Source organism: Sus scrofa, chromosome 8 (genome assembly GCF_054392235.1).
Source record: "Sus scrofa isolate SSC_HxYL_T2T_F1_AM1 chromosome 8, Sscrofa_HxYL_maternal_Yorkshire_Landrace_v2.0, whole genome shotgun sequence".
Lineage (NCBI taxonomy): Eukaryota > Metazoa > Chordata > Mammalia > Artiodactyla > Suidae > Sus > Sus scrofa.
The window spans coordinates 118,598,116-118,620,275 of record NC_139390.1 but is presented as its reverse complement, the minus strand read 5'-3'; the positions used below and the strand labels follow the sequence as shown (position 1 = coordinate 118,620,275).

At 39.4% G+C, this 22,160-nt stretch overlaps 2 protein-coding genes across 27 annotated transcripts in view; both read right to left on the bottom strand.

The window, feature by feature from the left end:
- Window positions 1–22,160, bottom strand: part of CASP6 (caspase 6) — a 1,021,045-nt gene that overhangs the window by 394,829 nt on the left and 604,056 nt on the right. The gene's annotated exons all lie outside the window — the stretch shown is intronic.
- ELOVL6 (ELOVL fatty acid elongase 6) overlaps window positions 1–22,160 on the bottom strand; it is a 465,493-nt gene that overhangs the window by 47,417 nt on the left and 395,916 nt on the right. For all 26 annotated transcript variants that reach the window (XM_084973203.1, XM_084973204.1, XM_084973217.1 and 23 more), the window contains one exon: window positions 2,296–2,427. In XM_084973203.1, the coding sequence (XP_084829329.1) occupies window positions 2,296–2,427 (132 nt within the window). The remainder of the gene's footprint in view (window positions 1–2,295; window positions 2,428–22,160) is intronic.

Sequence of the window (22,160 nt, the reverse complement as noted above, 5' to 3'; positions counted from 1 at the left end):
TGAAGAAACTCCCATTGTCCAAACATGGGATAATTCAGCATAAAATATGGAGTTCCTGTCGTGACTCAGTAGTTAATGAATCTGACTAGGAACCATGAGGTTGCGGGTTCGATCCCTGGCCTCGCTCAGTGGATTAAGGATCTGGCATTGCCATGAGTGGTGGTATAGGTCGCAGATGTAAGCTCAGATCCTGAGTTGCAGGAGCTGTGGCATAGGCCGGCGGCTACGGCTCTGATTAGACCCCTAGCCTGGGAACCTCCATATGCTGCAGGTGTGGCCCTAGAAAAGACAAAAAAAAAAGAAAAAGAAAAAAAAAAAAAAAAAAGAAACTCCCACTGTCCAAACATGGGGTAATTCAGCATAAAATATACAGCAGTGGACTACAACACATCAAATTCAAATTCATCTCAAAATCATCAGCACACAAAACGTTTAAGTCTGTGAGTTCATAATAACTTTTAAAAACCCATTATTATTCACATGCTAAGTAATGAAATTATTTTTTTGACACTGCTAAATATGACCAAAGAATCAAGCATTTATCCTGCCTTTACTACAACTTCTTATAAAAACGTACAATAACTTATAATAAGTCCTGTCAAATATAAAACCTAAATATAATAGAATTTCTAGATCCAACTATCAGCTAACAAGGAAAACAAAAGGACATAAGCGCACACTTGGCAAAATCCCACCTGGGGGGAACTCTAAAAGGCAAATGATCTGGCAGCTCCAAAGGATGGAGTGGGGAGAGGGACTCAGAGAGGAAGGAAGAAACCTCTAAGGTAAAGGAAATCATCCAGTGGAAATGCATGCACCTATCTGGACCAAAATTCTTCAAACTAAATTGTCCAAAAAATTATTTATGAGACAACCGGAGAAATTGGAACATTTAACAATAAAGAATTATTACTAGTGTAGGTGAGAGAATGATAGTGTGATCAGGTTTTGAAAAAGACTACTTAATCTTAGATAAAGGCTCAGGGGATGCTGAAAAATCTGTGAATTGATGGAGGGCATCATTAGGCTAAAGATAACTCTTTTCCCCTCAAATGTCAAAGTACTCCAGGTGAGGCATCCTCTGGGAACCTTCCACATCGATAGAAGTGAAAACACTGCTTTGTATTAGAGAATATTGAAATGGAAGGAGTCTTTAGAGAGAGATCCAAACCAGGGGTATCTAGAATGCAGCTGTCTTACAAAATGCACCAAAATAAAGAGCACATGCAGTCGGAACAAGCGAAGGAGTGTCTCAGACACCAGGAGCCAACATAATGCAAATGTACAGATCATTAGAATTTGGGAAAATCCTCTTCCTGATTGAAATTTTTCATAAGCCTTAAGTGACTGGTGAGGCTTTTCATGCTACCACCCATTTCTCCTTAGTGGTAAAACAGTTAATATGCAATATGAAAAAAATAAAAAGAAATACTCCTAAATATTAAAACAGACAGGTTTTTATCCTGTAGCATATCTACATCTTTCCCCCCAAAGCTACTGATCACCTTGCAGTCCTGACAAGCCAAACACAAATAGAGCAGGTGCCTTTGTTAGAGCTGTAGGTAAATTCTGGCACCTGTTTGGACACCAGCTCTGCGGTAATTAGCTTTATGATTGCCAGATCACCAAGTATTACAAAACCAGGAGTGTTCCTTCAAGCTTCCAGGAGTGTGTCTGGATGTTGGCTGGCAGATGTCTCTGGAGAGACCAGTCCTGGTCCTAACAGCCTCTGTGATGGATTTTACCCAATGCAAAAGACTTGGCTGCATAAGCCTATGCCTGTGAGTCAGTTCAGGCCATGGGGGTGAAGGATGCTTTGGGGAATGCGGAATAAAAGCGTTCTCTGGTCTGGTGACACTGACACAGACGTGTGTCCAGTGTCAGGTCACATGCCCCCAAAGCCATTTTCGATTAAGTTCTAGTCAGTAAGGTCACACGGGAACCCTCCTCTCCCACAGACATCCACAGTTTCCTGCTGTAGATTTCCATTTAGCCCTTCATCTATGTTTATACGACAGAAATAACGGAATCGATGCACTGCCTCCGGTCCTAAGACATAAACTGAATTACTGCATGAACAGTTTAGACAAAAGCGGAAATGGCCTGAAAGCTCCCAAGATAAGAGCCTGACTATAATATGGCAAGTTTGGTTGCAAGAAGACATGGGTTTATGTCCTTAAAAATAAAAACTATGAGATTTAAGATAAAAATGTTCAATTGCTGCTTCTTTTATCCAAGTCTGATAGAATGAATGGATTTTCTTTGGAAAGTGGGGAAAACAAAACAAAAACTCACCTGAACACTGCAAGGCTCAGAGACCACAGCACTAATGGCTTCCTCAGTTCAAACTTCGCGCGCTTGTTCATGACATGCCGACCGCCAAAGATAAAGGCAGCATACAGAGCAGAAACCAGGAAAGATTTCTTCCTATGAACAAACAAAGAACCCAAAATCCTATGAAAGAAAGATCTTTAAGCAATTTGTTTTTATTCATTAGAAACTTACATTTATTCATCATTCAGCAAACTTTATTCTACCCTCCTCTTTGTAAGCACCGAAAATATATTCTTTTTGTTGTTGTTGTCTTGCTGCCATTTCTTGAGCCACTCCACGGCATATGGAGTTTCCCAGGCTAGGGGTCTAATCAGAGCTGTAGCCACCGGCCTACGCCAGAGCCACAGCAACGCGGGATCTGAGCCATGTCTGCGACCTACACCACAGGTCAGGGCAACGCCGAATCCTTAACCCACTGAGCAAGGCCAGGGATCGAACCCGCAACCTCATCGTTCCTAGTCGGATTCGTTAACCACTGTGCCACGACGGGAACTCCCCCGAAAACACATTCTTTGGGATGTGCCCTCTGTATTGGAGAGAGAAGGTTTAGTCCATTAGGCAGCAGGGTGTCTGTGGGTCCTCCCCTGACAAATTAGGTCATCCAGATTAATCAACTCATGGCAGGAGAGATGTGCTTCCTTTGGGGACTCTATAACTCTAAGCATTTCAACCACATAGCATTAAGGTACAAAAAGAAACTTTTTCCCTGAACGGATTAATTTTATTTTTCAGAGTTTGTTGAAAAATTTAATTTTTTTTTTTTTTTTTTTTTTTTTTTGCTTTTTTAGGGCCACACCTATGGCATCTGGAAGTTCCCAGGCTAGGGGTCAGATCAGAGCTGCAGCTGCCAGCCATGGCCACAGCCACACAGGATCTGAGCCGTGTCTGCAACCTACACTGCAGCTCACAGCAACGCAGGATCCTTAACCCACTGAGTGAGACCAGGGATCAAACCCACATCCTCATATATATTAGCCGGGTTCCTTACTGCTGAGCCATGATGGGAAATCTGATAGATGAATTTTTAAAAGAATTATTTTGACTGGAAATAAAATACCCGGTGATAAAACTGTGTCCCAGGACAGGAAAGCTTTTTAACATGGCATCTACCTAATAGGTTAATGATACTAAAAAATGACGTTGGAGAAATAGATGATGCTTTAAAATACTAAAATGATTTATGCTCCCCCAAGATAGATTCCTGACATCTTCTCCACCAAGGCAGGCAGCTATTAAATGTCAGTACTATCATTAATAATAGGCATAATTACCAGATGTCATACAAGGCTATAGGAAGAATACAGAGCCACACTTGCCTAAAACCTTGAGTTTGAATCTCATCTAGTCTCCGACTTTACTACCTGCTTACAGGAAATAGAATAAAGCCAAACTGTGGAACTTCGGTAGGACAGCTGAATTTCTTCCTTCAAAATACCAGTAGTAAGAAGTCACAATCAGAGGCTATTCTAGATTAAAAGTGACTTGAGAGACGTAACACTCAAATACAAGATGTAGAACTTTTTTTTGATCCCTCTTTGAACAACTGTAAAACAAAACAAAACAAAACCCCAGACTTTAATAACATCTGAAAGTTGCTAGTAATAATTTTAAAAATGCTTATCGCTTAATTTTTATGGGTGAAATTATGTCTTGGATTTGCTTTAAAATACTCCAGGAAACAAACAGAACTCAAATAGTATTAAGAACAGGATGAGGAGTTCCTGTTGTGGCTTAGTGGTAACAAACCCAACTAGTATCCATGAGGACTCGGGTTCAATCCTGGCCTCACTCAGTGGGTTAAGGATCTGGCGTTGCAGTGAGCTGTGGTGTAGGTCACAGACACAGCTCAAATCTGGCATTCCTGTGGTTGTGGTGTAGGCCAGCAGATACAGCTCTATTCGACCCCTTATCTGGGAACTAATGTGGCCCTTAAAAAAAAAGGGGGGGGGGAATAAAACAAGATTAACAAAAGATGCTGGGACACAGGGACTCATTAGTCCCTCTTTTTGTCAGATTAGGTGGACTCTTGGTCAGAAAAGTCTCTGTAAATAAAACAGAATCGCTATGTCCTGCTGGGGTATTCCTGTACCAAGGAGAAATGAAAAACAGTATTGATGCTGCCATTAAAAAAAAAGCACAAAGCTTTTGCAGAGTATGATTCCATAGAAAGTAACAGAGGTCAAGTGAATAACTCAAATATCTGAGTATGCTTTCTGATATGAAAGCAATGTTTCTTTTAAAATGAGTATTTCCCACTCAGATAAAAAGAGAAGGGCTGAAAAGGAAGCTTCAAGATACAATACAAAGAGCAAATTACATTAACCTGAAGAGCATTACTTGTAGAAGGCTTCATATTTTTTTCCCTAACTGCTGCCATATATTGCTGACTCATGCGGGACCTTCCTACTCACACAGGCAGCACTCCTTCAGGGAATGCAAACGACCTACTTGGTGACCAAACAAAGCAGTGACTCCTAAAATCAACCAGTAAATAGAACCAAATAAATCACTTCACCTCCACTGAGTTTTGCAAGCTCTTCTCTTGGAAACATAAGACCTGGCTGGCAGAAAGTGCTTGATAAGTATCTGTTGAATGATCACGGTCTTGTCATATCAAATTTTCCCATAGAGGAAAATAATTATCCATTTGTGTACATGGGGGCTCGGCGAGCACTAAGTGGGTGAATGAACAGTTGTACTTTCGCAGAAATGGCTTAATAACTACAGAAGAAAATGTTTAGAAAAAAACATTTGATCCATTTTCCTCCTCCAGAAAGAGGTTATTTCTATATCTCAAAGAGAAGAGGAAACGTGAGACACGTTTATAGAAACTGTAACTACTGAACAGCTGAAGAAGAAAGTATTTTTGGCCAGAAATGTATTTTTTGCTTTACTGGGAATCTTGCACATGTATGCATTAAATTAGAGAGTCAGAATCTACCTGCATTTACATGCACCTAAGTAAGGACTCACTGAAGAAAACCAAAGTTCTTTAAAATTAATGTAGAGAATATTAATATGCAAAAGTATACGTTCTTTTCTAAATTTCTAAATCTAGTGACAATAATCATCGTATTATGATTTAGGGGGTGACTCTTGTGGAGATGATGCTAAAAACTTTGCTATTTAATCCTTCTAATCATCCTTACTGTAGGGTGAAACATTATCCTCATGTTTCTAGCCGAGGAACCTGGCTTAGAGGTTAAGGAGCTTTGATCTCCCTGCTCTGCTGTGGTCAACTTCTGGAGGAAAGGGTGACCTTGCTCTGTTATTTCTTAAGTGTATAAGAATTATGCTTATTCCTGGAGTTCCTGTCGTGGCACAGTGGTTAACGAATCCGACTAGGAACCATGAGGTTGCGGGTTCGATTCTGGCCTTGCTCAGTGTGTTAACGATCCGGTGTTGCTGTGAGCTGTGGTGTAAGTTGCAGACTCGGTTTGGATCTGTCATAGGCCTGTAGCTACAGCTCCGATTTGACCCCTAGCCTGGGAACCTCCATATGCTGTGAGAGCAGCCCAAGAAATGGCAAAAAGACAAAAAAAAAAAAAAAAAAAAAGAATTATGCTTATTCCTTAAGTCTTCCTACTGAATTGCAAGGCCAGAGTGTAACTGTGTGGCACTCTGTTTAACTGTGAAAAGATGCAGAATCTCTACACCTTTTGTTTCAACCGTCCTATTTTGTGGGTGTGGAACACTTTATTCTGGACCTCCTTCACCTCCTGCAGAACAAATGCACCATATTCACGATATTCAACAAATGCACTGCAAGCTTCCCCTTATAATTATTTATCATTCTTTCTCTTGCTCCTTCAATCGAATTCTCAGTTTGATGAGAGACTGATTACATTACATTACCTAGAATTATGAACCAAGTTAAATGAATGTCCATACGATCCTATCATTCTAGCCTAAGGGGAAAATAATGTGCCTTGAAGTACCAAAAAAAAAAAAGAATAAAAATCTTCCCTCTGCTTCTTCCTTGAATTTCTTCAATTTTAGAATGAGAATTAGTCCTAATGTACTGCTAGCTTCCTGGCAAGGACATTTTTTTAAAAAAACCAAAACAAAAACATGTTTTCTAAAGATATCTTTAGAAATCTTAGGTTCCACAGCTAGGGCAAGTCAATCAATATAAACATGTAGAATTTAGAGACCTGCAGGGGAACCATTTCCCTGCTCTATAGAAATGTGGGGAGGGGTGTGTGAGCTGATGACATTGGTGGCTCAGGGTCATGTAGCTGCACATGGCATGTTGATCAAAACTACTAAAAATTGTAATGGCTGTGATCAAGCACCTAGGTAAATATAAATCAATTATCTAGGCTAGCAGAACTGATAATTCAGCAAGGTAGCAGGATACAGATTAACCTATGAAAGTCGGTTGCATTTCTTTATACTAACAATAGCAGAAAGGGAATGTAACAAACCAACCCTTTTAAAATTACATTAAAAAAAAAAAAAAAAAAAAAACCACCTAGGAGGAAACTTCGCCAAAGAGGTCAAAGACAGACTCTCAGAAGTATAAACATTGAGAAAGGAAATTGAAGATGATTCAAAGAAATGGAAAAACATCCCATGCTCTTGGATTGAAAGAATTAATATTGATGAAATGGCCATACTACCCCCAATAATCTACAGATTTAATGTGATCCCTATCAAAGTACCCACGACACTTTTCACAGAACTAGAACAAATAATCCTAAAATTTACAGGGAACCATAAGAGACCCAGAATTGCCAAAGGAATTCTGAAGAAAAAGAACAAAGCAAGAGGTGTAACCCTCCCAGACCTCATACAATACTATAAAAGCCCCAAAGTAATCAAAACAACAGGGTACTGACACACAAAAAAGACATACAGATCAATGGAAGAGAATAGCCTGGAAATAAACCCACAAACCTACAGACAATTAATCTTCCACAAAGGAGGCAAGAATATACACTGGAGGAAAAAAAGTCTCTTTGGCAAGTCGTGTTGGGAAAAGTTGGGCAGCAGCATGTAAATCAATGAGGTTAGAACATACCCTCACACCATACACAAAAGTAAATTTTTTTTGTCTTTTGTCTTTTTAGGGCCGCACCATGGCATATGGAGGTTCCCAGGCTAAGGGTCCAATCGGAGCTGTAGCTGCCAGCCCACACCACAGCCACAACAATTTGGGATTCGAGCTGATCTGCGACCTACACCAAAGCTCACGGCAATGCCAGATCCTTAACCCACTGAGCAAGGCCAGGGATCGAACCCACATCCTCACGGATACTAGTCAGGTTTGTGAACCACTGAGCCGCAGTAGGAGCTTCACACAAAAGTAAACAAAAATATAAGAAAAGCACCACAAAACTTCTTGAAGAGAACATAGGCAAAACATTTTCTGACATAAATCGTACCAAAGTTTTCTTAGGTCAGTCTCCCAAGGCAAAAGGAATAAAAGCAAAAAAAAAAACCCCAAATGGGGCCTAATCAATAGGACCTTAAAAGCTTTTGCACAGCAAAGGAAGTGAGAAAAGAAAAGACAGGAGTTCCCACTGCGGTGCAGGGAAACAAATCCCGTAGCCATGAGGTTTCAGGTTTGATCCGGTCTTGCTGTGAGCTGTGGGGTGGGTCACAGACTTGGCTCAGATTCCATGTTGCTGTGGCTGTTAACAGAGGCTGGCAGCTGCAGCTCCAATTCAGTTATTAGCCTGGGAACCTCCATATGCTACGGGTGTGGCAGTAAAAAGCAAAGAAGAAAAAAAAAAAAAAAAAGAAAAAGACAAGACTACCCACCACAGATTAGGAGAAAATATATGCAAACAATATGACTAACAAGGGTTAATTTTTAAAATATACAAACAGCTCATAAAATTCAACGATAAACAACCCAATCAAAAAATGGGCAGAGGATCTTAACATTTATCCAAAAAAGATATACAGATAATCACATATTATCAGGTAAATGCAAATCAAAACTACAATGAGGTACTACCTTACACCAGTCAGAATGGCCATCATTTAAAAAATTGACAAATAATCAATGCTAGAGAGGATGTGGAGACAAGGGAACCTTCCTACATTGTTGGTGGGAATATAAGTCGGTGCAACCAGTGTGTAAAATAACAAGGAGGTTCCTCAAAAAAAATGAAGAGTTGCCATATGATTCAGCAATCCCATATATCCAGACAAACATACAATTTGAAAAGATACATGCACCCCTATGTTCATAGCAGCACTATTTACAATAGCCAAGACATGGAAAACACCTAATGCCCCTTGAGAGATGAATGGATAAATACACACACACATATATATACATGTAATGGAATACCATATGTACATGTATATATGTAATGGAATACTACTCAGTCATAAAAAAGAATGAAATAATGCCACTTGCAGCAACATAGACATAACTAGAGATTATTATACCAAACAAAGTCAGAGAAAGACAAACACCATATGATACCACTTATGTATGGAATCTAAAATATGACACAAGTCAACGTATCTACAAAAAAAAAAAAAAAAAAAAAAAAAACAGACTCACAGACAAAGAGAACAGCGTTGTGGTTGCCAGGGGTGGGAGGGGGATGGGGCAGACTGAGAGTTTGGGATTAGCAGAGGCAAATTAGTATATGTAGGATGGATAAACAAGGTCCTACTGTATAACACAGGAAACTATATTCAATATCCGGTGATGAGCCATAATGGAAAAGAATATGAAAAAGAATATATATATATATGTATAACTGAGACACTCTTCATACAGCAGAAATTAACATTAAAACCACTGTAAATCAACTATACCTCAATAAAACAAAAAAAATTATCTAAGCCATTCTGGATCAGCTGGTAATAATAACTGATATTTGTTAAAGTATGAATGCTATAATAAAAACAGTTACTCATTGTATCCTATATAAACTTCCACCATGGAGAAATTTAAATGATGTTTTAGATTAATTTAGAACTAAGCTTAGGTTTCTTCTAAAAGAGGGAGTCATGTAAGGAAGCATTAACTCTTACTCTTCAATTGAGTAACCCAAATTTATCATTTAGAGTTGAATGTGTTACAATTTTTGCATTTTGCTTAAGAGAAAATTTTTCTTTAGCAAAATGGGCAACTGAAGTGGATTAAAACGGTCTTTCCATTCTGGAATATCTTCGGTGAAGTTTCAATTACAGTCAAGATGAATAATGACTTGCTGCTGGCCCTCTTCCTATTTAACATAAGATCGATGACTTCCCTAAAGCTTCAACAGTAATCCCACAGTACTTCATATTCTGCCAGGCAGGCAAGGCAGGCAGGCGGGCTGGCCTCCATAGCTGGGTATAATGCTCACACCAAGTTGTTTTATTACCAGATAACTAGTAATTTCTAGATGGTATGAACTCTTCGTGTTTAACATCTTAAATGCACTTCATATTGCAGAACCTCTAACTACAGGTGCTGAATACTTTTCAAGATGGTAATTCTGTAGCTATAATTACAAAGTAACTAACCAGATAAAGATCACCCAAATGAAATCCTGATAGACTTTGAGCTTGTCAAGCTTATATTTATCCCCCTTTCCCTTTTTCTGTCAATGTGGATAATGAAAATCAGTCCATAATTAATAATAATAAAAAAAAGCAATGGTTTTATCATTTTTCCTTAGAAAGCTGGGTTTATCATGCCACCTTGCTCCAAAACTTTCCTTGGTATTTTTCTATCTGACCCGAGGCACTGCTTAAGATTTGTATTTATTGTTCTACCTATTAACACTTCTTAAAGGATGTGTATATGTTCAAATGTTCCCCCCACCCCCAACTCCTGGGATTCCACTAAAATCAGTACATAGTGGTAGCTCAAATATCTTTAATGTTCACATCAAGATCTCTGCCAAGTCACTTATACTCTTTGGGGAGTCAAGTTTATTTGAGAATGGTGTAACTTTCGTGTGGGTATAAGGATTCTGACATAGGATAGTTGCTAATGAGCACCTTGGGGAGATGGCCTGAGCTTCTTTATGCCAGTGACCTTGTTTTTATGTCTACTGTGTATGTGTGAGGCACAAGGAATTGTGAAAAGGAAAATTAAGCTGTGAAGGAGAAAAGGAAATAAATAACTATAAGCATCTACTACTTTGGTGGATCGCCTTGGTGCACAGAAAGTGTTCCAGATCTAAGTGTGAAGTTGAGAAAGAATGCTCATCAATAAGGCCACTCTCTTTTAAGATTTCTCTTTGAGTTCAGCTGCTGATTCAAGTCAGAAAATAATTCAAAGTTCTGAAAGTAATTTTAGGACATATATGAATAGGAAACTCTGAACAATTCATAAAGGGAAACCTCAATTCAGTGAGTCTGGAGACCAGAAGGGGTAGCTCTCCTGCACTATGACACAGTGGAGCCCAAGAGGAAGAAAGACCCCTCATCTCACCTAGCAACAACTCAGCCAATGAAAAGCCATGGACTCACTTACTATAGCCCTCCCCACTTCCTTTCCCCTCCAAAAAAGGGTTCTTCCTTGCCCTGCAGGGAGAGAGGACTTGCGCATGCATGGTTTACCATGGTTGCAGACCCCAAATTCCAATTCTTTGCTGATCTCGAATAAACTCATCATTGCTGGAAAAATATCTGGCCATCTATTTGTTTGAGGTCGATAAGACCCAGAGACTGAAAGAAATACACTTTTTGTCCAGACACTCTGGATGTGTATGCTGGTTACAATTCAATAAGAGGATAAAGGAAGGTTATCTGGAAAGCAGTTGGGCTCCTGGAGCTCTAACCAGGGCTGGACTGTGTCACTTTCTTGAGAATTACACCACGACTTTATAGAAGCATTTTTCTATATTAAAAAATAATGGAAAAATTTCAGCAGCTTTTATTCATAAGTACATTTTAACTGGGAATCAACTCTGCCAAGAAATTCTGACATAATTTTGTGACTAATGGAAAGATGTCCATAATTAATACAAATGAATGGTGACTTTATAATCACAAGACAAGCCATGACTAAAGAAAAGGGTGTTCTTCTAATCTGTTATGTTTGACCCAGCAAGCCAAATAACATGTGATTTCTGGGCTTCTCTGAGTTGCAAACACCTTTGCTTCTCATTCTGCTTTCCCTCAGATGCTAATTTAAAGATCACAGGTTCTCTTTATTTAGGGGTAGAAAACCTTTCTTTTGTAATTCATTTTTTTCTATTGTCAAAGTAGGTCAAGATCAAAATAGTTACATGAATACAAATGGATTCAATGACATGACTACATAGCCCTTTCCAGGAAAAGTACACTCATCTTAGGACAGACCTGATGTAGAATGCTGTACCTATCTGTCAACATATGTATCACTTTTCTCCTTTCCACCTTTTAAAACATCTTGATAAATCCTGTTTTCTGGTTGATTTTCTTTTTGCAATTGGAAGGAAATAGATTCTTTGGGGAGAAAACAGTCTCAAAATAAAATGCCATCTCTCCAATACTTACATTGGCACGATACCAATTAACTACCTTTTGTTTCCTTAGATATTTTCAGTTATTGAGGAAAAAGGCTGACATTCATCCATCCATCCATTCAAAATTTAATGGTCCTCTTCATTTGCAGTGAGGTTAGTATGCCCTGAATGGGGTGGGGGCCGGGAGGAAATCCCTCCATAGAAGCAAACTTTGCCTCTGCTAATTTGGCTAAAAAGACAGGAAAAAAAAAAAAAAAGTGTGTTGATGCTTTGAGGTGGATCCTCAAGGTTTTGGAGGGATGGAAAGAGACAAGTGATTTGAAGTGGAACAAAGCAGTGATATCAGACATGAGTGAAGCCAGGAGTGTATGAGATGAAGCAGATGCTTCGGAGGGACGAGAGCCTGTTTGGAAATGTCGTATAAAGTCAGGGTGTGGAGTTCTGAAAACTCCGGCAGTTAGCCCTGCATCTTCAGCTCAAGGCTGCAATATGTTGTAAGGTAGATGGCTAGTAGTTTGTTACAACTAATAAAGTATGGGACTGACATCTGTAGCTCAAGTTTTTCTTTCCTTCTTTTTAAAAAAAAAAAAAAAGATTCACTCAGGCTCACATTATGTGCCTTGGATGTCAGAAGAAGGAAGAAGAACAAGGGATAGTGATTCTAAAAAGATGGAGAACACTAAGCCATGGAGAGCTCGGAAAGTCTTGAAGCTAGAAGGAGGCAAAATTTAAAAAATATATATATACACACACACATGTATATATAGGATTACAAAAAACTTGGCATTAATTACTTCTATGCTAACAGGCAGAGGAGGCTTAAGTTTGATTCTGCTGCTCTAAGTCACACATTCTGGAGTATTCCCCATAACCTACATTGTCAGCATCTGTAGCAGCAAGAGTGACTGAAGTGCATACAGAAACTGAAGGGAATTTCTTTAATGAAATGCTGGTCTTTACAGGAGTATCAGATGGGAGCTTCTTTACATTTTTATTTAACAATGAATATTCTCCCGTTTTAACAAATGGCTAGGCTAATCCTGGCATTATTTCAGTAAAGCTGTGTCCTCAATTGTCCTATAGAGTAAAGGTCAAATTTAATCTTGAAATACTGCATCCTAGAGAGATACAAGAATATTTTTTTTTTGTCTTAAGGGGAAGGGGGGGATGAATTGGGAATCTGGGATTAACATATACACACTACGATATATAAAATAGATAAACAGCAAGTTTATAGCACAGGGAACTATACTTTCTTATAATAACCTATAATGGAAAAGAATCTGCAGTATATACATATATATGCATAACTGAATCACTTTGCCAGACACCTGAGAAACACTGCAAATCAACCATACTTCAATTTAAAAAAAGGAAAAAAGGATTTTTTCCTTTATTTTAGAAGACATGACTGAATAAAACTGATCAGAGAGAATCAATCTGAAAGGTAGAATCATAGATTTTCGAGGACAATAAATCAAAAGAAAGAATTTTCTCTGACGGAGGTTTCCTAAGAGGAATAAATCTTGCCACAAACTTTAAGTAAAAATTTAGCCAAAAACATACCAATAGTCTTAATTAGACACGTCTCCTCCCACCTCAAAGCAAACTTCTAATGAGCCTGCATTGACCAAATAATTTCTAGCTTCTGTTTTGTGAGCATTGCTCTCAATATTCTCATCCTGATTCTTTGGTGTTGAGGTCACTTCAAGTTAGAATTTTCAGGTGTCTTATACAATATATCAGCTACTGATAACCCTTCAGTGAGAAAACATTAAACTCTAGTGGCCATTTAAAAAATAGTTCTGAATAGAAGAGGCAACACACAAAAATAGAATCCAGAAAGTAGTTTCATCAGCAATTCAGTTTCATTGTGCTAATTCCCTTAAAGAAATGCCCTTTGTTCCTAAGAAACAGAAAGCTTTCATTTGGATTTCCAATGGAGAAATGCTTACTTGTTAAAATTATTTTAAAATAACAAAGATAATACAGAAAGCATACTGTTAATTTTGAAATGACCCCTATGAAATAAGAACAGTTGAGTGACTTCTTGTCACTAAATTAAACTCTTACAGGCTTAAAATCTACTATGTGAGGTGTTAGGGATTTTTTTTTTCCCTGAATATAAAATTTCCTTGGACCAGAAGTTGTTCAACATATAATTATGGGCTTTGTTGAGGCTACAAGCTTAAAACAAAACAAAACAAAACAAAACAACACACAAACTTGTCATCTACTTGAATGGCCTACTGACCATAGAAATATAATAAAGTTAAATATAAAAATCAAGAGTCAAATATAAAAATCAATTTCCTGTTTGTCTTCATCCTGAAGAAGCCCTCCTTGTTCTGCAGATAAATAGATTTATCTGAGAGCTGGAGACTAAACCAGAAGTGAAAAAACACTATAAAAAGCATGATTATTCACAATGGAATGGAAACCGGATTTCAGGTTTACAAAATTAAATCCAATTCAGAATTAAATGTTCCCAGATTTAAATCAAAATGACAGCTGCACAGATAATTATATCAATAAACATAAATAGACCCCAATCTGAAGGCACTTTCTGTAGGCTTAAGGGCAAACTGTTTGAACTGAAAGATGATCCATTTCTGTTGCAGTCAGCTACTTCCTTACATATAGAAAGAGGTTTAGTGAGTCCCCGTTGTGGCTCAGCAGTAACGAACCCAACAAGCATCCATGAGGATGCAGGTTTTGATCCCTGGTACTCGGTGGGTTAAGGATCCAGCATTGCTGTGAATTGCAGCTCGGATCTGGTGTTGCTATGGCCATGGTGTAGGCCAGCAGCCGCAGCTATGATTTGACCCCTAGCCTGGGAACTCCATGTGCCGCAGGTGCAGCCCTTTAAAAAAAAAAAAAAAAAAAAAAAAGAGGTTGACACTCATTATTTCAGACAAGTGTAAAGCTGGAAAACACCCTCAAGGAAAAAATTACTCGTTTTCCTGTTAACTACTGGGTGCTTAAATATATGGTCATACTAACTTTCCCCTGGATATGAATTTTGAAAGGGTATCGGGGAAGCAATGAGAAAATATGCTCCAAGTACTCTTTTTGGATTAAGGAGAAAATAGCTCAGCAATGATGAAAATTATGTCATGGTGTATAACTCATCAACACTTTTTTGTCACCAGAATCAAATTCAACACATTAAGCCTGACTGGAAACTAGCAATGGCAAGAAGAAACACACTAGCAAGGCAGTAAAAGGACAGACACTTTTTACCCATGAGATATCACCCTATTATCTAAGAAAAGTCTTATCAATTTCATTTTGCTCTTGAAAATAATCATATGACAATATTTTAATTACGGTATTCACACTGCTCCTTCAAAACCTGAAAGCTCATTCAGTGATACAAGATAAGGCCTGTAGACACTAGGGCTGAGAACACTGATAATGAGGAAAACTTGCTTCAAGAACTGGATCGTGGAGTTCCTGTTGTGGCTCAGTGGTTAACGAATCCGACTAGGAACGATGAGGTTGCGGGTTCGATCCCTGGCCTTGCTCAGTGGGTTAAGGATCCGGCGTTGCTGTGAGCTGTGGTGTAGGTTGCAGACGTGGCTCGGATCCCGAGTTGCTGTGGCTCGTAGGCTGGTAGCTACAGCTCCGATTGGACCCCTAGCCTGGGAACCTCCATATGCCATGGGAGTAGCCCAAGAAATGGCAAAAAGACAAAAAAAAAAAAAAAAAAAAAAGACACACACACACAAAAACCCAACTAGATTGTGTTACTTTTCTACTGTTGCAGTAACAAATGCCCACAAATTTAGTGGCTTAAACAACATGAATTTGTCATTTTATAATTCTGGAGGCCAAAAATCAAAATGAGTCTTATGGGGTTAAAAATCAAGGTATTTTAGAGTTCCCATTGTGGCTCAGTGGTAATAAACCCGACTAGTATCCATGAGGGATGCAGGTTCGATGCCTGGCCTCGCTCAGTGGGTTAAAGATCCAGTGCTGCTGTGAGTTGTGGCTTAGGTCACAGACACAGCTAGGACACTGTGTTGCTGTGGTGTAGGCCGGCAGCTGTGGCTCTGATTTGTCCCCTAGCCTGGGAACTTCCACATGCTGCAGATATAGCCGTAAAATAAAAAATCAAGGTGCATTCCTTCTCTGGAGTTCTGGGGAAAAATCTGCATTCTTACCTTTTTAGGCCAGACATTCCAGAATAATCTCATCTCAAATTCCTTAACCTAATCATATCTGTAAAGTTATATACCCACAAATTCCAAGGATTCAGATAAGGACTGCTTTAAGAGATTCATCTACAACTCACCACATGGATTACCCTGAACAGCAGGAAAGTCTAAAAGCCATTTTTCAATTGTGACAGATAGTGGAAATGCCCTACAGAAAACCTTGGTTTGCTAGATCCAAAGGCAGTCTTCTAACTCCAGAAATTTTAGCATTTTAGAATGTAAGGAGCCGAGGGTCGCAGTGTCATGGGTTATCCTGAAGCCTATCGTTCATATATAAACCCACAGACAGCAGTACTTGAACTCTTACTAGTAACATATGTCTTATCATAGACTACCTTATAATCGAAGCTTAGAATTTCAACTGAAGTGTACAGTTTGTTAGAAATTCTGAATATGTATTCAATTTGTCCCAACCGTCATAAGGTTCTAAAGTGCCACCTTAGTATTTTGCACCAACAAAGATTATTTGGCTTGTGACCATCCTCTCAGCTTCAATCTTAAAATACAGGCTACATCAAGTACATTTTCCTATTGGCAGCAATCTTCATCACTCTTATGTGAAATCCATAAAGAAGGAGCCTTAAGGAGTTCCCACTGTGGTCAATGGGTTAGGAATCCAGCTGGAGTTGCTCTGGTCTCTGCGGAGGCGTGGGTTTAATCCCCTGCCGGACGCGGTGGGTTAAAGGATCCCACAGGGATCAGAATTGATCCCCGGCCTGGGACTATCCATATGCTACCAGTGCACCCCTTTAAAAAAAAAAAAAAAAAAAAAAAAGTGTTCTTCTGGAGCAGCCTAATAAACAGTAGCATTTGACACAGATGGTAACTTTCCTGTGATACTTTCTTCACTTGGCCTCTGGAACACTATATTCTTTTATTTCCTCTTCAACTTCACCTTGGGTCTCCTTTGCAGCCTCTCTGTTCACTTCCCCCATCTTTAAATTTTGGGAGGCTCCCCGCACTCAACTGCGGACCTCTTTTCATCTATACCAGTGGTTCTCAAAGGGATGATGGTTTTGCCTCCTGGAGGATATTTGGCAATATCTGGAGCCATTTTTAGAATTGGAGGAGGGTGTGCTACTAACTAGCATCTAGTGTATAGATGGCCCAGATGCTTCATAGGACAGCTCCACACAACAAAGAATTCTCCACCCCAAACGTCCACAGTGCCAAGGTTGAGAAACAAGAAAAATATGAAGAGATTTAAGAAAAGGGAAACTGAAAAACTCAAGACAGTGTCAAAATGTGATACCCTTCAAGAACATCTTCATCAGTTAGGGTGACATCACTTATGCTTCAGACACACTCAGGCCGATTTGCTTAAACCAATTCCAAGCCCAGAGCAAAGAGAGTAAGTGCTTCATTTCTAACCAATGGTTCCCTTTAAGATTGAAAGCCGACGGGATGAAGATGGCGGAATAGAAGGACTGGAGCTCAACTTCTCTCCTAAAAACAACAAAATTCACAACTAAAGACTGAGCAATCTCCACCCAAATGGACTGGAAACCCATACCCTACTCCAGAAGAAAAAGAGGAGGCCACATCCACAGGTAGGAGGGGTGATTTCGTGATATAAACAACCCCATACCTCCTGGGTGGGAAGCTCCACAGACTGAAAACTAACTGGCTCACAGAGACTCACCTACAGGAGTGAGAGTTCTGAGCCTCACATCAAAGCCTCACATGCTGGGATCTGGCACTGGGAGAAAGAACCCTGGAGCATCTGGCATTGAAGGCCAGCGGGGCTTGTGTGCAGGAGCTCTACAGGACTGGGGGAAACGGAGACCTCATTCTTAAAAGGCGCACACAGACTTTCACGTGCACTAGGTCCCAGGGCAGAGCGAGGTCTCCACAGGAACCTAGGTCAAACCTGACTGCAGTTCTTGGAGGACATCCTGGGAAAACAGGGGTGAATGTGGCTTGTTGCGAGGGAAGGACATTGAAGGCAAAGCTCTCGGGAATATTCAGCAGTGGCCTTTCTCTGGAGGGAGCCATTTTGGGAAAATCTGGCCCCACCCGTCAGTCAGCAGCTGAGAAGCCCCAGGGCAAACAACAATCCAGGTGGGATCACAGCCCCACCCCTCAGTAAACAGGCTACCTAAAGAGCCTCAGGCACACAGCAGCCCCTAATCCCATCCAGAGACTAAGCCCCACCCACCAGAGGGATTAGAATCGGCTCCACCTACCAGGGGGCAGGCATCAGCCCCTCCCATCAGGAAGCCTACAGCAAGCCCCCCATACCAACTTCAGCCACAAGGGGGGCAGACACCAGAAGTAAGAGCAGCTACAGCTCTATTATCTATAAAAAGGTCACCACACCAAAAACCTGTAAAAATGAAAAGACAGAGAACTACAACTCAGATGAGGGAGAAAGGAAAAACCCCAGAAAATCAGCTAAGCAACAAGGAGATTCTCAGCCTCCAGGAAAAAGACTTTAGACTGTCAATGCTGAAGATGATGCAAGACATTGGAAATAAACTGGAGGCAAAGATGGATAACTTACAGCAAACACTGACCAAAGAGATACAAGATATAAAACTTAAACAAGAAGAGATGCAAAATACAATAACAAATAAAAAATGCACTAGAAGCAGCTAACAGCAGAATACAGGAGGCAGAAGAATGAATAAGCAAGGTGGAGGACAGATTAGTGGAAATTACGGATGCAGAACAGAAAAGAGAAAAAAGATTGAAAACAAATGAAGAGAGTCTCAGGGAACTCTGGGACAATGTGAAACGCAACAACATCCGTATTATAGGGGTGCCAGAAGGAGAAGAGAGAGAGAAGGGGACAGAAAAAATATTCCAAGAGATAATAGCCGAAAATTTCCCTAACATGGGAAAGGAACCACTCACTCAAATCCAGCAAGCACAACGAGTACCATATAAAATAAACCCAAGGAGGAATACACCAAGACACATCTTAATCAAACTGACCAAAATTAAAGACAAAGAGAACATCTTGAAAGCAGCTAGGGAAAAGAAACAAGTAACATACAAGGGAACCCTAATAAGGTTATGGGCAGATTTTTCAGCAGAAACTCTGCAGGCCAGAAGGGAGTGGCATGTTATACTTAACGTGATGAAAGGAAAAAACCTCCAACCAAGAATACTCTACCCAGCAAGGCTCTCATTCAGATTTGAAGGAGAAATAAAAACCTTCTCAGATAAGCAAAAGCTGAGAGAATTCAGCAACACTAAACCAGCCTTACAACAAATACTAAAGGACTTCTCTAGGCAGGAAAGAAAAGACAGCAACAGGAAATAAAAATTCCACAAATGACAAGGCTCACCAGTAAAGGTATATATACAGTAAAGATACGAATCCATGCACAATTATACCATCAAAATCAGAAATCATGAGAAGAGGTGGGTACAAATGCTGGACACCGGAGATGAACTTGCAATTAAGAGAACAACAACTGAAAATAATCTCATATACATATAGACTCTTATATCAAAACTTCAGAATAACTGCAAACCAAAAATCTACAATTGATACACAAAAAAGGAATCTCTGGAGAAGAAATATATCTCATTGTAAATAAGCACATAATCCACCATGAAGGGGGTCATTTGACATCATTCTTGGAATGCTGAAGTCTTCTTAGATCTGATTCTGATTTCCTCTCCATCAAAGAATTTGTGATAATTATAATTAAAGAATGCAACTGTACAATTAAATAATACAGTTCTACAATTGTATTATTAATAACCATTTCTCTCCAAGGTACAATGTAAAGTCTACAATGTCTTGTTTATCACATCACCTAGAATGGTTTAATGCCTTTATTGAAGAATCAATGAGATGGAACAAATTGTGAGGACATATTTATATAGTTACACTGTTTTTTAGCCAACTTACGCATTTTATATTTTACTTATTTTCAGAGGGTGTATTATTTTTGCTATGCTTACCAGTTATTGTTTTTACTATGCCATATAAAATATTTAATGGTATATAAGCCTTTCTTCTTTATAAATTAGAGTTGCATAATATAACAATTTAATATAATGCTAATTTTTAAAGAAAAATTGAAATGTAATAGATAAAACTAAGTAGTAAAGATGAAAGCCATAAAATTGGGATAAAGTATAGAATAAATTTCCTATTTGTCTCAGCATATTTTCCATTCCACTTCTCCAGTGGGAGTCACTTAATCTGTTTCTTAAGATCCATGTTATAATAATCTGTGTGAATGTAACTGTGTGTAAATGTATGTATTTTATTCTGTAAAAGAAAAAATTTTTAAAAATTTTTAAAAATTAAAAAAAAAAATTTGAAAGCCAAGCCACTGATTTGGGACAATATTTCCCTTCATGCTTCTAAAATTAGGTTCACTTCTGCCTACAGTAGAACCATGGCCAGCTGCCCTGAGAAGCCTGGAAAGACAGAGTCATACAAACTGCACACCTGTTGCCACGCTTCCCTTGCCAAGAAGATTATCTAGAACTGCATTTTACAGTTTTTCTTCAGGCAAGAGAAAGGAATGACCTGGAATGAAGAACAGTCACTGCCAAGACAACACTCTTTTAAGGCAGAATTCCAGTTATTTCCATTTCTCCCTTGAGTAAAAGGATCCCATGATTTAGGCCAATGCTGGTCGAGCTCTGGATGAGGCAATGCTGTAAAACTACACTAGACTATCAGGACTTACAGCTCTTACTTTGAACTTATGTGTGCTTAGCCAATTTCTGCTCAAAGTATGACAATTTGATAACTATAAAGGTTTCTGTCATGGAAACTTTAAGAATAACTATTTCATAAATTTCAGAATTATGTCAGAAAAGTAGCCGCTAAAGCATGTCAATGGTACTGAACAAAATCAAATGCACTGTTTTTCAATCTTAGAACAAATCTTAATTATTCTTATTGGCTACACTCAGGCTTTTGCTCCCCTGCATTTTTTTGCCATGTTGGGAGATGCTGATCCTCCTCTGATGCTTGTGCACCAAGCCCAATGAGTTGAACGGGAAGCTGCTCTCGACTCTGTGCATGTCATCCGTTTCTACGGGAGGTCAGGGGGCAGCCGTGCAGAATAAAACCTGCAGAGAGTGGCCAGGGCTGCTTTAGGAGCTTTATAGCTTTCTATCTGTTTACATCATTTCCCACAGAGGCTTACACTTTGCTTTCCCTCCTCCTTCAATTATAGGCGCAGAGCCAGGAATAATGATAAAAATTCCATTTGGGGAAATGTTGAATAGAAACATCTCAAGGCCTGTCCAAAAAGAAAAAAGAGGGAAAAAAAAAAAAAAAGAAATTAAGAGCATAGCTCTTATTTCTTCAGACTGTGAATGGGGAATTTGTCTCATTTTTGCAGTTTCTTTTTACTACTTGGTTGGGAGACCAGGATAATTCCTTTTTTCACTTGCCAGACAGGTGAGACATGACTGAGGTACAGCTGGGATTTATCAAGTATGGGTGCTGAGAAAAGAGCATCTCAAAATAGCAAATGCCCAGAGCATCCTTTTCTGTCTTCAGTTTTAGAAGTAAAAATGCTTGAGGAGAAGGGCATGGATGGGACTCATGGTTTCATTGAAAGCCGGAAGCTTAGCATGTCTCCCCATATTCCTGAGAGCAGCCCCCTTGAGAAGGTGCGTTAGGACCGTCTGTGTCCTTGAGGTTTATTCAAGGTGGTCTGCACATGCTCTGCCAATAGACAGCCACCACTTCTACAGAAACGTCAGCCTTCGTACTGTTCTCTTTTCTACTCTTCCTATTTGTCAAGGCCAATTTACGAGGCAACAAGACTTGGGAGAAAGACTATTCTTGACCTAGCTATGCTTACACGTGAAGGTGTCCTCCCCTCCTCTCTCTCTCTCGAATAGGTTTAAACAAAACAAAACAAAAAGGCTTTGACAAGGGTTAACATGTATCCTTCAGGTGTAAAGCATTTTTGAACTAGTTTGCGAACTTTTAGATGCCTGTGTGCTCTAACATTTAAACGTGTTTACTGAATATCCACAGTAAATCTCAGTACATGAATTTACTGTTCCACCAGAGACTCAAAGTTGAAGACTTGCGTGGACTGCACAACTGTGCACTCCTCCAGACCACTAAAATGGAATTTTTCCAGAGTTGCCATTGTGGCTCAGCAGAAGCAAATCTGACTAGTATCCATGAGGACACGGCTTTGATCCCTGACCTCGCTCAGTGGGTTAAGGATCTGGTATTGCTATGAGCTGTGGTGTA